The 14467-nt window shown below is 40.2% G+C and overlaps 1 protein-coding gene across 8 annotated transcripts in view; it reads left to right on the top strand.

The window, feature by feature from the left end:
• The window catches only part of LOC131205304 (FH1/FH2 domain-containing protein 3), a 26715-nt gene extending 12248 nt beyond the window's left edge, over nt 1-14467 (top strand). For 4 of the 8 annotated variants that reach the window (XM_058197349.1, XM_058197344.1, XM_058197343.1 and 1 more), the window contains 11 exons: nt 176-285; nt 2520-2578; nt 4064-4472; nt 5853-6601; nt 6923-7501; nt 7692-8269; nt 8337-8483; nt 10614-11428; nt 11501-11740; nt 11821-12122; nt 13325-14467. In XM_058197349.1, coding sequence (XP_058053332.1) covers nt 4252-4472; nt 5853-6601; nt 6923-7501; nt 7692-8269; nt 8337-8483; nt 10614-11428; nt 11501-11740; nt 11821-12122; nt 13325-13398 — 3705 coding nt within the window. In that variant the 5' untranslated portion in view covers nt 176-285; nt 2520-2578; nt 4064-4251 and the 3' untranslated portion in view covers nt 13399-14467. Of the gene's footprint in view, nt 1-175; nt 286-2519; nt 2579-4063; nt 4473-5852; nt 6602-6922; nt 7502-7691; nt 8270-8336; nt 8484-10613; nt 11429-11500; nt 11741-11820; nt 12123-12315; nt 12506-13324 lie in introns of all 8 variants that reach the window. The other 4 variants (XM_058197350.1, XM_058197345.1, XM_058197348.1 and 1 more) reach the window with 4 other exon arrangements.

Below are 14467 nucleotides of genomic sequence, written 5' to 3'. Positions count from 1 at the left end.
ATCAAACCAAAGGTAAAACTACTGCCAACGGTCCGGGACTTTTCAGCTCATGTGTTACATGCTATTTACCGTTCGTTTGAATACGATGTTCAACGAAATTAATGAAACGACATTTGAATTTTTATTGATTGATTTAAACTAATTTAGTGATTTTTTCCTATCTTTCCTCGACTAGCTTGACGATGCAGCATTACAAGTCTACAAAGACGGCGATTATGGAGCTTACCTAGACCTGGAATCATCACTGGCTGAGCAATCAGAAGATGTTGAAGATCTTAACTCGAAGTAAGAAATGATCTGCGATTTATTTATTAGGTTGGCTAATACGAAATCCATTATTATGTCGTCTTGGTCGGTCGTTTAACTTTAGTAATCGATTTTCACAATCTTCTCTTGATCTCAATTTCTTATCACTCAAGCAATGCGTGAAAAAATGATAATCACTTGGTGCAAGGTCATGGTGGCATGCACTAACACTTCGCAACCAAGCTCCCGAAGCTTTTGGCGAATTTTGACTATTCGTTACGTTGTCCTGATGGATCACAACACCTCTTTTGTTGGCCAATTCTGGCCGTTTCTGGTCGATCGATAGCTTCAAACGGTGCAGTTATAGTAGAGATCTGAATTTAGTGTTTGGCCACACGGAAGCAACTCATTATAAAGTGTGAAATGTCAGTTTCAAAACGACCATGAACTTGAAGCTGTATGATGAATACTTTACCTGTTATCGATCACTAAAGCCAACTACCGAGAAAATAATGGATTTCTTTTAAGCCAACTCAATTTTTTCCGAAGTAGGTATTCAGCATCGTTTTACTCATATAGTTGCTACGTAGTAGCCTTGTTTAGTTGTGTATGGGGTAGTTGATGGCAAGATTCCTCTCACAAGGCACCGATTCGCTATTTTATACCATAGTTATGGTTTGATGGATCTCGTGGTCAACCCATCCCGTCCGACAATCCCGTCAATTGCTTGGTGCTTAGTTGTTCTTCAGTCGATGCATGGCCTTCTGGGTCTTTTGGATGAGTGCTCGGTAAATTGGTCATTGAGTAGTTCATCAAAATGTTGGACCCATCGCGAGAGGACGTCTGGCTGGTTACTGATCTAATTGTCCTGGCAGCAGGTAACTTTAGGTATGATGAGGTTTCGGTGACCTGCTACCATTGTAAAACTGGCTTGTGGGTCCTTAGCACACACTCCTTTCTTCAAGTTCACGTATTCTTTGTTCTACGCACAATCGTTTCTTTTTCTTGTGATCTCGTTTCTCTAATTTTCTGAGCTTCTTGTTTTCCCTTACGCTGCCTTGCGTCCTGACTTCAGGGGCGCAGGGAGTTCGTTTGTTTATGCAATTCTTGCATACCCTCTTGTTTCAGAGAGTCCGTAATGAAGCGAGATTGCGTGTTATTTCCGTTCGTTGTTCTCTGGCGATTTCATTCGATGTTGGGCGGTTGGCCGGTTGGCTCCGACTTTAGCATTGAAGTACCCCATAGATTTGAAAATCATATCTGGGGCATCTGTCAAGCTCTGAAGGATGCCATAAAAGTGGTCCTGTTCTCCGAGTTTGTCCTCGGTAGGGGCGAGAACTTTTAACAGGATACTATGGAAGCAGTTATCGAACGGACGTAAGTTGCAAAACCTTTCATTAATGGCTCTGAAGTCGATGACCTCTGGCTTCAATCGCGGACCCACGGCGAAGCTGGTTCCGAGCATGTGGTCGCGATCTCGGCGGCTGCAGTAGATGTCATAGTTACTGCCACGCCTGTTCTGGAAACCACTTCTTAGCTAGGTCTTACAAAGTTGTATCTGGGCCTTCGCTCTTCGCAGAGTATGTACGTTCTATGAGCCTTGGCTTGAAACAATATATTATCACTCGTTTAACTTTTACAGACCAATTTTCGGAATCTACACAAGCCAGAAAGCTAAATATTCGGATGGGTCATAGTTAATTTATCTACTTTAAGGAAATATAAATAAAACCCTTAAACTTCAACCTTTTTGATTAAAATCAAATGCCCGCCTTTTCCCAATTACCCCCCCGTTTTGGCGTTATCGATCATCAATCATATCACGTAAAGGGAAGTGTTTCTTGTTGCAGAGCGAACTCTCTACTTTACGGGCCAGGTCCCAACATTTGTAGCACTGGCTTCGGTGGCTCTTAGAGTCGCACTACTCCGTAGGTTGCTCCAAAGGGTTTCTTAATCATCTAGGCACTAGGAACAACTGCACCACCTTGACAGCGATAAAAAGCACAGAACTCTTCCTCCTGTATCACCCGTTCTAGCGATCTTTTCAAGGGCGTGGTGGCCGATCGCTGCATTTGTTCCTGCAACTCGGATATAACTGATGAGCTTAGTGACTTCAAGCTACACAGTGACAGTGACGACAGTAGCTTTAAACGCTTTATTTTCACGCTTAAATTTCCTTTGCTAAAAGGCCCATTTTTCGAAAATTTGCCAAATTTTACTTTTATATTTTTTTAAACTTTTATCATTTCATGCCCTTTGCTATTTCTTTACAGCCGCAAAAACTCTCTGCTCATCCGTACTCAGCTTAGTGTTCGTGTTCACTCTATCATTGGTAAGTCCTTGGAAATAGGTTTATTTCTTTGTTTCTTCGTACCACTAGACGTCTGTAACCATCAAAAACCCTGTTCATATAAACACGCCGGAGTCGTAGTGTTAAATTTGTGCGATACCTTGAGAAATTCAAAACCTTCTCCTCTACCTTCAAAACCTACTTGTTAAAATTTATCTAAATCTGCCCATAAAATTATAGGAATGTAAGGAAGCACGCGAAATTGTGCGAATTCCAAAATTATAGGAATGTTTCCCCCGCTGATAGAGTAGTCGGTAACGCTCTTCGCTGTCAGCGCAGCTGGCCAGGGTTCGAATCCCGGGACCGTTTGCGACTCAACCGGCTATGGTTTCGATTCCCGATACCGGCGCTGACAGAGGAGGGGGATTGGCGCGGGACCAACAACCCCGCCCGTAAAAAAAAATGAAATATTACGGATAACACCCCAGGGATAATTGACATTAACATTGTCTCTGCTGCAGGCCAAAGACCGCACAGCGGTTGTAGTAGAAAGAAAGAAGAAGAAGAAGAAGAAGAAAAAGAAGGAAGCACGCGTTTTTTCGTGCAGTTTATCATGAAAACTGTTCAAAGCCTGAGTTAGAAAGAAAATTTAAGCGTTTTGGTTACTAATTTTTCCTTCCCTACTAGCAAAATTGTAGCAAATTTATCAGCAAAACTTATTTACAAAAATCAGTGGAACTTAACACAACATGAAAAACTTAACTTAAAAAAAATTATTGTCTGCAAAGCTACCCAAAATCCATGTTCGTTTCGTCTTTCTTTCGTCTTACGTCGACACAGATTGTCTCACTGTCCTATTTGTATGATTACTGGCATAATAATAATAATGCTAGGCTGTTCAATAAGTTCTTTGCCTCGATAAGAAAAACATATTTTTATGGTTTTAATTACACTTTATTGTTCAGTATGGCCTTCCTGAATGTCAATCCACTTGTTCCAAGGAGACTCCTTTTTATAAATTCTATTCCTGAAGTGAAAAACTGGAACGCCTTCGAAATACGGCACCGCAGCTGTTACGACGTCGTCGTTTAATGAAAAGTGCTTTTCGTGCACGATTTTTTGAGATGTCAAAACAGATGGAAGTCACCAGCGGCCAAATCTAATGAGTATGGTTTATACCCCAACAATTCCATGTTTAATTCATGGATTTTTGCCATTTTTAAAATGGGGCTCTTGTGACAGGATGCATTAACCTGATGAAAGAGGATGTTTTTCTTCTGGAAACCGGCTCTTTTTTCACGAATTTTCTCCTTCAGCTGGTCTAAAAAGTTACAACAATAACCTTTAAAAGTGTTCATTGAAATCATTAAAAGTGTTTTTTTCAATTGCTTATATTCTAGTTTAATTGCTGTGAACACAGTTGTCAAATAATTTCGGAAAATTGTCAATGCGTTGGGAAGCGAAATCTACAAATGGCAATGAATAAAACATGCGAAGTCTAGTTCTATTCTTTCTTTTTCTTTGCAGAAAAACTTCTCTCATCCGAGGGCCGCGAACTGCGGCGACTTCTATTCTCGTTGAAACAAATCTTTCAAGAGGATAAAGACCTTGTGCACGGATTTGTGGCCCACGGAGGTCTAAGCTGTCTGGTGCAAATTGGAAATGATGCAGATCAAAACTACCAAAACTATATCCTACGCGCCCTCGGTCAAGTAATGCTTTACGTCGATGGTATGAACGGAGTGATGAACAATTCATCCACGATTCAGTGGCTCTACTCGCTGATTGCATCCCGCTACCGACTAGTTGCTAAGACGGCTCTCAAATTGTTGCTCGTTTTCGTCGAGTATTGCGAGAGTAACTGCTATCTTCTCGTTAGCGCCATACGGTTTGTCGATACCGCGAGCGCCGTTGTGCCATGGAGCAAAATTATGTGGTAAGTCTTATGTTTCCGCCTTTAATAAAGTAGTCGATAACGCTCGTCGGTGTCATTCAGCTGGCTTGGTTTCGATTCCCTAGATCGGCGAAACAGAGGGTATGGCGTGGAGCCAACAACTTTCCCTGTAACAACCATATTGTTACAGTAAGCAACAGAGATTTACATTATCTCCGTTGCAAGCCAACATCGCTTGCGGGATAAGAAGAAGAATCATTTATGCCGACAGAGGGACAACAAAGAAGCAGTTTCGTGTGATTGGATGGCATTTAAAAAATATTATTATTTTTTCTATTTAAAAGAAGAAGTTAGAACTGCAGTGAAATTAGCGAAGTAAAGTTAATTCAAAATTTTAGTTTTCTTTGTCTTACTTGTCATGGAAGTTGCTTTTATTTAGTGGTGTCATGTAAAACAAACACCCAGGTTAACTAAGGGGTGGGGACATTACATCAACCGGTGAAACACTTTGTAAATTCCTGAACTGTGGTTGTTTTACGGGCGAAGGTGGTTAGCCTGCCGCCCAATCTAGTTTTGGTCCGCCCTGACTATTTCGTTTTATCACCCAACTTGGGGAAGGAGGCGCCCGATGGGAAATGAATATGACACTACCATATTGTGAAAATATAAACATAAAAAAGTGAGATGTTTGGGACTTAACGTACAGTATCGTAGATCAAATCAAAAATCAAAAATCAAATTAACCTCATCTGCATCAGTCGATTTGCTGCGATTTTGTCAATCGACCGGACGCAAGGCGTCAAGTCTCCTGGAATGGGAAAGAGCCTGACAATGTGCGACTCGCCTACTGTTGTACAGTAGTACGTATTGTTATTAAAGCAATGTGTAAAGTGATCTTTAATCTTAGTCCTTTTCATTTCCCACCTTTCTGTACTTGGTCACGTTCTCTCTAGTTCTTACCCATTGGTAATTTGTTCAGATTGTGTTCTATATTTTATATAACGGCTAATTTCCCTTTCAAATATTTGGTTTTTTTAAATTTTTTTCTAATCTTAGAAGAACGGACCGGGCCGTATTTATAAATATTTAGTTGTTACTGCAGTTTGTAATAAATTTTCAGTTGATGGCACATGGTTATTAAAGTAAACATAACACAAACATATTTCATCAATGTTTGTTTTGTTTCAAGAAATAAATTTTTGCCAGAACGAAGTTTGCGAAGTCGACTAGTTCAAATTATTCTCATAAAATATGCATATCTATATCTAGAGTTTTTCCGTTACCCTAAATCTGCGAACCGTACGATTCCTATTAACCAGGCTGTGAGAAACGTAAGACGCACACTCAAGATTTCTCTAGGCATCAGGAAATACAACATGTATAATACCAATAGAGTGAATTACCTCATGTTTTTCATTTCAGCTTATTAAAAGACTACGAAAATGGTGACACGGAGTTACTGATTTATGCAACATCGTTGATCAACAAAACGCTCTCGGGCTTGAGCGACCAAGATAGCTTTTACGATGAGAGCGACTTTCTCGAACAGCAGGGATTCGAGGGTATCATCCAACGCTACATGTCCCGATCCGGTACCGATCTCGATCTGCTCGATCAGTTGCAACTGTACGAAAATGTTCTCCGATTTGAAGATGGTGAATCCGACGGTATCCGGATTCCGGATAACACTGTCCGAAAAACGCTTCGGTATCGGGCTGCTGCCGGAAATGACACGACGGATCGGAGAAAGTCACGTCGTCATAGCACTGGAACCACTCCCGCTATCGTCGTTCATCCACATGTCGTATCATTTACGCCGTCCCAGGTACCATCTTCTGCGATTTATTCGACATGTTCGAATGGGCTTTCGGCCGCTCCTCCACCACCACCTTTGCCTCCACCGGTTGAACCCGTTCAAATATACGGTGGGCTGCAATTACCACACCAGCGGGTGGCTCAGGACGAGGACAGCTCTAGTTCGGCCAACAGTGGCGACCATCTTCCTGGTAGTAGTTTTCACGATCCGTCTCGTGATACAAATGGTGTGACACCAGGGCTGCGAAGGCGTCGCGAGCGAGCGGAACGCCAAAAGAGTTTAATGCGCGAACAGCAGGAGCTGGCAAACTTCCATAACGAAATGGTCGCTCACGGTGAAGAAGCCTCAGCGAATGGTGAGTTTGAGCTGCTCCCTCTACAACCTTTCTGTGTTTCGAACTTTGTGGTTTTTAGCATTGAATTGGTTACTAATACTTTTACGCCTAATACTTCAAAGTCACAATTATAATCGAAAAAATTGATGAAAGATCAGTTTTCGGGTTTCAATTTCCAAATTTGTTTTGTTCGTGTTGTAGATATTGCAGAGCTTTCAGCGCAGCACATTGTTACCCAATGTTAGTAACCTTTTATTACCTTTCATATGCCTAAACTATTTCCGTTTTTGTGTTTTGTCATGTGCTTGCTTCAATCCCTTTGCGTGTGCGTGCGACCGCCAGAATACAATGGACCACGAAGCGGAATTCACTGCAAATCTAACGAATGGTTTCCCAATGGAGCTCCAACAATACACGAAGAGGGCGGCTATCATCGAGACGTTGAGAGTAATGTGAACACTGTTCAAGTTATTTCTCATAAACCACTGAATCCCACCACTGGCGAACTATACGGTAACGGAAGTTGTAGCGCCGATGCGACCATGCCACGGCAGTTCCATGCGGTTGAATACCGCAATAGTAGAAATATGTTTCTTCACAAACATTGTAGTAGTTTTACGAACTCTACGCTTTCAAATGACGTAACTACGTATGACCGGTGGATAGTTGATCTCAATGAAAATGTTAGAAGTACACGAAGCACTAACAGTTCTCTGCCAGAGCAGGACACCGAAAATAAAAACCCGAATATTAATTTACAAAATTCGTATATCAGACACCTGAGCAACAGTAAAGAGTTGTCAGACGTCAGTGGTAACCGCAGACCTGCTCTTTTGGGGTTCGATAAAGGGACTGGAAGCATGGCATTGAATGGAACACAATTTGAGATGTCCTTAGGGCTAAACCGTCAGTCGCTTCAAGGTAAGTACGTGTGTAAAGTTGCACGAATGAAAACTCTTTGCCTATTATGACAGGGACTTTTGCAAATAACGCTTTGCAAGTAACGTCCGCTATCTCATTTGTAGCTAAGAAAACGTATACTTGTAGTAACCAAACATATTTTTTTTGCATTTTATGCGTTTCTCACTCCTACTTATTGAAAAAATTTTAGTAGAATCAGACAACGAAGAAAAGAAACTGATCCGGCAGCTAAAGAAAGACCACACTGTGAAGGATCTAACTCAGAAGCTGACCAGTATGCCAATCAGCCCCCAGGATGAAAAGCGCCAGAACCACATCGGGGACATGTCCGGACTAATTTCTAAAGCCAAAGAAGGATTGGCCAAAAGTAAAAGCAACAAGGATATTTCACGCTCACCTAGTGCTGACAGTGAAATCAAGAAACTGGGAAATGGCGAAACAAAGAAATCAGAAAACGAGCTTCACTGGGAAGAAATTGTGAAGAATATGACGCGCAAACTCAGTCTTTGCGATCTAGACTTTACCGATCTGACGTCGGAAGACGACAAGGATCTTTTGGCACCACGAGCTTTCGGTGGCGTCGTTCCTCCACCTCCGCCTCCTGGTGGTATGCTGAAGAACGGAATGCCACCACCACCGAACATGATACTTCCTTCGCCCAAAAATTTACTGTCATTTCCTGGCGGGCTGATTAATGCTACCGGTGTTTCCCAGCTGAACACCGAAGAAAGCAATGCTTCGACTACAATAAAAAAAAACAAAAAGACTGTGAGTTTTTAACCTATCAAGCTTAAGTATCTCAGATTTTATTCAGCTCTTTTCATTCGTAATATAGGTAAAGTTATTCTGGAAAGAAGTTCGGGATGACATGATCCCGACGACTCTTCACCGAACCATCTGGGATGAGCTACCGGAGGCTGTGGTTGATACTCAAAAGCTCGAACATTTGTTTGAATCGAGAGCCAAAGATTTGTTGACCAAGGTAAGGTGCCCAAAAAAATCAAAACCAAAACCAAACCAAACCAAAAAAAAATTATTCAATTTCATTCGTTTTCAACTACGCGCCACTCTCATTCATATTTTTTTTTCTCTCTCTTTCTTCTTTTCTGGTTGCGAAATAAAATTACTTTATATGTTTTGTGTTGCACTTTGCAACTTCATTGTCTTCATAAATGTGTACCCATTGTTTGTTGAACATTAAATTTATTACGTCGGTAAACATTACATGGCACTACCCACGTGATTTTCATAACTGACTGGAATACAATTTATGTAACATCTGCTACACTTTCCGATTGTGTTCACCTTTTCATGCTGGTTGTTCAACAATATTTATTACTTATAAAACATCCTCGTTTGCTTCATCATAAAATCATAAATGTCATAAATGTGCGCACACATATTTAAACTAGGAGGTGAGTGTTTTCAAAATTTTTGGCTCGGATGGATACTTATCGATATTGATTTCATGCTTTGAGTGTTATGACGTTGCCTTTCATTGCATCTGTTTTGTATTATTATTGTTGACTATTTGTTTCGCCATATTTTTCAAATGTTAATTTTCAATTTTTGGAAAGGTTTATTATTTTTATTGCTGTTCATGATTATGCAAGTCATGGACACGTCATGGAGTCATGCAAGTCATGGACAGAAAGCCGAGTCTCTCAATAACACTGAATAATTTAACTCAATCACTCAATCAAAACTGAATCACTCTAAAATATATCTAATTTCCATTAACATCAGTTTCGATTTATAAAATACAGTTGTTGCTAAATTGTCTGACTTACATTTTGTTCGCTGCATAAAAAATGTGATACATCGGCTATATGGTCGGCGTACCATATAGCTGAGTCAAATACCTAGTTCATATCGTTGGATTTGTCATTATTATTAGGCAACAACCGCTGAGCGGTCTTAGCTTGCACCAGAGACAATGTTAGTCTCTCTGCTGCTTTCTGTAACGGATCGATTTTAAGGGCGGGGTTGTTGGTCCTGCGCCAACCCCTCTCCCTCTGTCACGCCGGTATCGGGAACCGAAACCATGGCCAGCTGTGTGACAACCGATCCCGGGATTCGCACCCAGGCCAGCTGCGTGACAGCGTCGAGCGTTTCCGACTGCTTTACCATGCATCATCAACAAAATTAGTTACGGTACCAATCGTCACCCCTAATTTTGAATTCTGAAACATGTAGTGGATGCAGAATTGACTGCTTTAAGATTGAAACAAAAATAGTAGTACTGCGGGGGCAGACGATGCGTAACGTAATTTTTTTGACATTACAGATTAATGCCAAACTGCTGCGCTTCTGTCAAAACGTATATGTTTTGGCCGAGGCGTAAACAGTTTGGCATTACAAATTGATTTTACACTAGTTTTTACGCTTGGTGTGGCCTCCCAGATACATTTTAATAGGTTGGAGAAAGCCACGTTTGTATACTAATTAGTGCGTAATTGACTTATTCATCACAAAATGCTGTACTTACCTTGTACCAAAACTATTTCATGAAATTCTTAATGCAAAAAACTCTTGTTTCATAAAATCGAATCCATGAAACTTGATACACTATAAAGGAATATATAAGGATTTTTTTCAGGCGGTTCTCTAGCGTCCATTTAGTAATATTTTTATTTAAAACATTTGACTACATTACAACAACTTCGGCCTAAGAATGAGCCGTGAAAGATTATAATTCATCATTTTTAAATGTTGGTGTTTACATTTAATCATAAATCGCTGCATGCTAACATTACCTCTTCTTATGCTCGTCATTACCACGATTCCATGTGATTTAATCCACACATTTTGTATGCCATTTGTAGTTTGCTTTAATTTTTTATTTCCTGCTGTCAACTTCTACCATGCTTACTCCACGCCACTGTGTGTAGTCATTTGGTTCACATTTCGTGCATAATTTCATTTACACAGTCGAATTGTTGTTACCATAATGACGAAAACGATCTGGTTATAATGGATTTTGATATAAGCTTAAGTTCCTTTGCTCTTTTTCGGACCATTTAGTAAACACCCGTTTTTGTCATTTTTCTTTTCAATTAATTTTTTTTCTGTTTCCTTCTCATCGTACTCTATGGCTGAACGCAATGAGCAGAAGCAACATGAGTTGAACAAGAATAAAGAAATCATCGTACTTGACCACAAACGCTCGAACGCGATCAACATAGCAATGACCAAGCTTCCACCACCGAGAGCCATTAAGGCAGCCATTCTAAAGATGGACTCTACTGTTGTGACACGCGAAGGCATCGAGAAACTTTTGAATATGCTACCGACAGATGAAGAACGGTGTAAGATTCAGGAGGCACAAATGATCAATCCGGAGCTGCCACTCGGTACGGCCGAACAATTTTTGCTGACACTGTCGTCCATTTCGGAGCTAGGGGCCCGGTTGAAGTTGTGGGCCTTCAAACTAGACTTTGAGAACATCGAAAAAGAGATAGCGGAACCGTTAATGGATCTCAAACAGGGTATAGAAACACTGAAGAAAAACCTCACGTTCAAGTGCATCCTGTCGACTTTGCTGAACATCGGAATCTTCCTGAATGGAGCCCCAGTGAAAGGATTTCAAATCGAATACCTAGCAAAGGTACCGGAGGTGAAGGATACGGTTCACAAACACTCTCTGTTGCATCACCTCTGCCACATGGTTATGGAGTCGCAGGTTAACACCACTGATCTATACTCGGAAATTGGTTCTATAACACGTGCTTCGAAGGCGGACTTCAACGAACTCGCCCATAACATCACCTATTTGGAGGCAGAGTGCAAAGCTTCTTGGGACCGGCTTAAACTAATAGGCAAACATGACATGGCTCCACACTTGAAGCAGAAACTGATCGATTTTCTGGCCGATTGTGCAGAACGGATCATAATCCTCGACATCGTGCACCGACGGGTGCTAAATAGGTGAGGTTTGAAGAAGTAAACTTCAGAATAAATGGCAATTGTGTTTCTTACCGATACATGTTGCGTCCTTAGGTATCGAAAATTTCTACTATGGTTAGGTGTGCCACAGTTGCGTATTTCCGAATCGCGCCCGAACGAGTTTTGTCGGATCGTATCCGAGTTTGCGTTGGAGTATAGAACGACACGCGAGCGGGTCCAGCAGCAGATCGAGAAGAAGGCCAACCATCGAGAGAGAAACAAGACTAGAGGCAAGCTGATCGTCGATGTCACCAAGTTGAAAACGCAGGAGGACCTTGCGGATAATCAACTACGGTACGCGCGTGATATTTTATTGGTATAGGTGTGTTTGTTTTCTTTTCAACATCATTTGACTTTCATTCCGACTTTTCAAGGACGCTACTGGGGATACCGACGAAAGGTCCTGGTGGTGACGAAGTTGATATGAGTGGAACTCTAACCTGGCGCAGACGTCGTGGAGAGGCGACATCCTCACCAGTAACGAGTCTCACCACATCACAACCTACTGTAGATAATCTGTTGCACAATGTTGTTTCGAGCGGTGGACGTGACGAAAGCTTTACCGACGGGGACGATGAAATTCTGGAATCGCTAGTAAAGACTGCCACTAAAACGGGCACCGCGCGTCCTATGCAAAGAGAACGGAAGCGAACCCGCCAAGCAGTTCGGAAATCATGTAAGTCCATCCCCTCATGGCGTTCGTTGGTTTTTGTCGCACCGCGTGTTTTGTCACTATTGCTGTGCATTGGCTCAAATGCCTCAGCGGCCATGCAAAAGCCATCGTTAAACCTATTCAGCTCGTTTATGTGCTCCTTGTTAGTACCTGCATCACCGTCTTTTGACCTGTTCTACTCTTTTCCTCCCCGCAGTCAAAAGATCTAGAACACGCGAAGGATTTACGATGGAGCGTACTGGAAGCTCGCCACCTCTTTGAGATGCATACAGAAGGCTCAACGACTAGCTTCCTAGTACCTAATTTTATACCCAATTTTCTTAAGCTAGTTACCAAAAGAAGACTTTCCACTTTTTCATTCGATTGATTCGAAGTTATACATACCGGTGAATATTGCCACAATGTGTCATATGTGTATTTTGCTTTCCTTTTCTGATAGTTTATTGTGTTCGTTTTCTTATGCATATGTTCCCAGACAATTGTCTGTTATTCTTAATCAAACGCCTTTTATATCAAACTGTTTGATACTAATCAAATGTTTGCTTTCCCAATTAACCATCAGTGTAAGGTTATGAGCAATGAAAATTCCCGAAATATTTTGAAAGTTTGACTAAATATATCATTATTTTATTTCTAGACAGAGTCATAGTTTCAAACAATAAATAAATATTTTAATAAATTTAAAATTTTAAACATGAAATGGTTTCCTAAGATGGAAATATTTTATTAATCAAAGAACAAGCTTTTCGAATAATGTTTCTATCGATCAAACAACAATTGTAGAACCGTTAACATAAACAAGGTATTTTCAAATAATAAATAAAGTGTTGTTTTCAATTAAATTTACAACAGTGGGATGTAATGTAAACAAAACTCAATCCTTGCTTTACAATATGCATCTAATAAAAATTAAAATTAAATGTGAAAGCAACAACACTCGAACAAGTCGAATATTTTTGAAGAACATTTTCAATTCGGTTTGCTCTAAATCTAACAAACATAGAATGCACTTACTATTCGCATTAGCATGAGCATGACTTTTTTTAATGATTTCTCTTTTATTTACAATAATAGTACATTTGGCTTAGCATTTACCTTTATTTCATTTTTTTTTTCCTTCATGTTGTCGCTAAAAATGGTTACAACATTACCGACATCTCTATAACCATCATCGCCATGAAAATACCAATGTCATCATCCGGCAGTACGACGCACGCTGAAGAATGGATTATCGGAAGAGGAAAAGCAACATGTTGCCTCGTTAATAAAAGGATATTGAATTTGTGGTATCATCTAGCTGCGGAAGACGACGTCGGTACTTACGATTCTCATTGGTAGCCACGCACTAATGCGAAGGCGTTATCGCAATGTTAGGAATGGATGACATTTATGTAACAAACACAGTAATTTGATTACACCTTTCCACGCTATACTATAAAGTAAAAGTATGTGACCCGTTCGGTTAAACCAAAAATATTAACGAGCTATTTAGTCTGAATGCTTCGTTTTTACCAAACGTTTTGTTTCCTTTTTCTTTCTTTCTTACAAAGAAGAAACGTGTCAAAACAAATGTCATCAACAGTGCAATCATTTATTGAACAATTGCCACGATCAGCGTGTGCCCATCTGTAAATTTGTTTAACAATTTCTGTAATTCATTTGAGGTACTTTTTCGGCTCCAATATTGCTCGAATCACATTTGTCATACAGGTCTCACGCCGTTGGGCCAAGAATAAAAGTAAACTAGAAATAGAATAAAAGTAAACTCGAGATACTAGAAATTACAGTAAAGTGGACAAAAGAAGTAACTATAAATAGGAGCAGATAAAAAAGCTTCGTTTTAGAACAAAATCAGTTAAACCGAAGCAACTGTTTTACAGAAAATGTAGCGAGAAGTATTTTTAACAAGGTTTATGTTGGAACAGTTTAGAACGTTGATTACATAAATTGGCAATTTCATCTAATATTGATGAAAAAAAAAATAAAAATCATGGTGTCTTCTTGAATGAAATTCATGTCTTGATTGAGTGACACTGAAAGTGAAACTCCAATTAACAAGGTGAAAAATTATCAATATTGAAGCACTAACGCTAATGTATGCAAGTGTCGAAAACAATTTTAATTCTTCAACTACGACAGCAGTATCACCGTTCGATTGAAATATTCATACAACGGTTTTTGCGCTGAAAATTATAATTCAAAAAATGAGTATGCCGTTGTTCCTATGAAATATTTAAACCTAGGTACTACAATTTATAAAAAATCTCGCGTGGTGCCGCATTTAGCGGTCATGTAATGAAGCTTTTTCATTGTACCGAAGGTACTTTTCGTTCGATTGTCTACCATAA

Source organism: Anopheles bellator, chromosome 1, assembly GCF_943735745.2.
Source record: "Anopheles bellator chromosome 1, idAnoBellAS_SP24_06.2, whole genome shotgun sequence".
NCBI classification, from domain to species: Eukaryota; Metazoa; Arthropoda; class Insecta; order Diptera; family Culicidae; genus Anopheles; species Anopheles bellator.
This window is presented reverse-complemented; position numbering and strand designations above follow the sequence as displayed.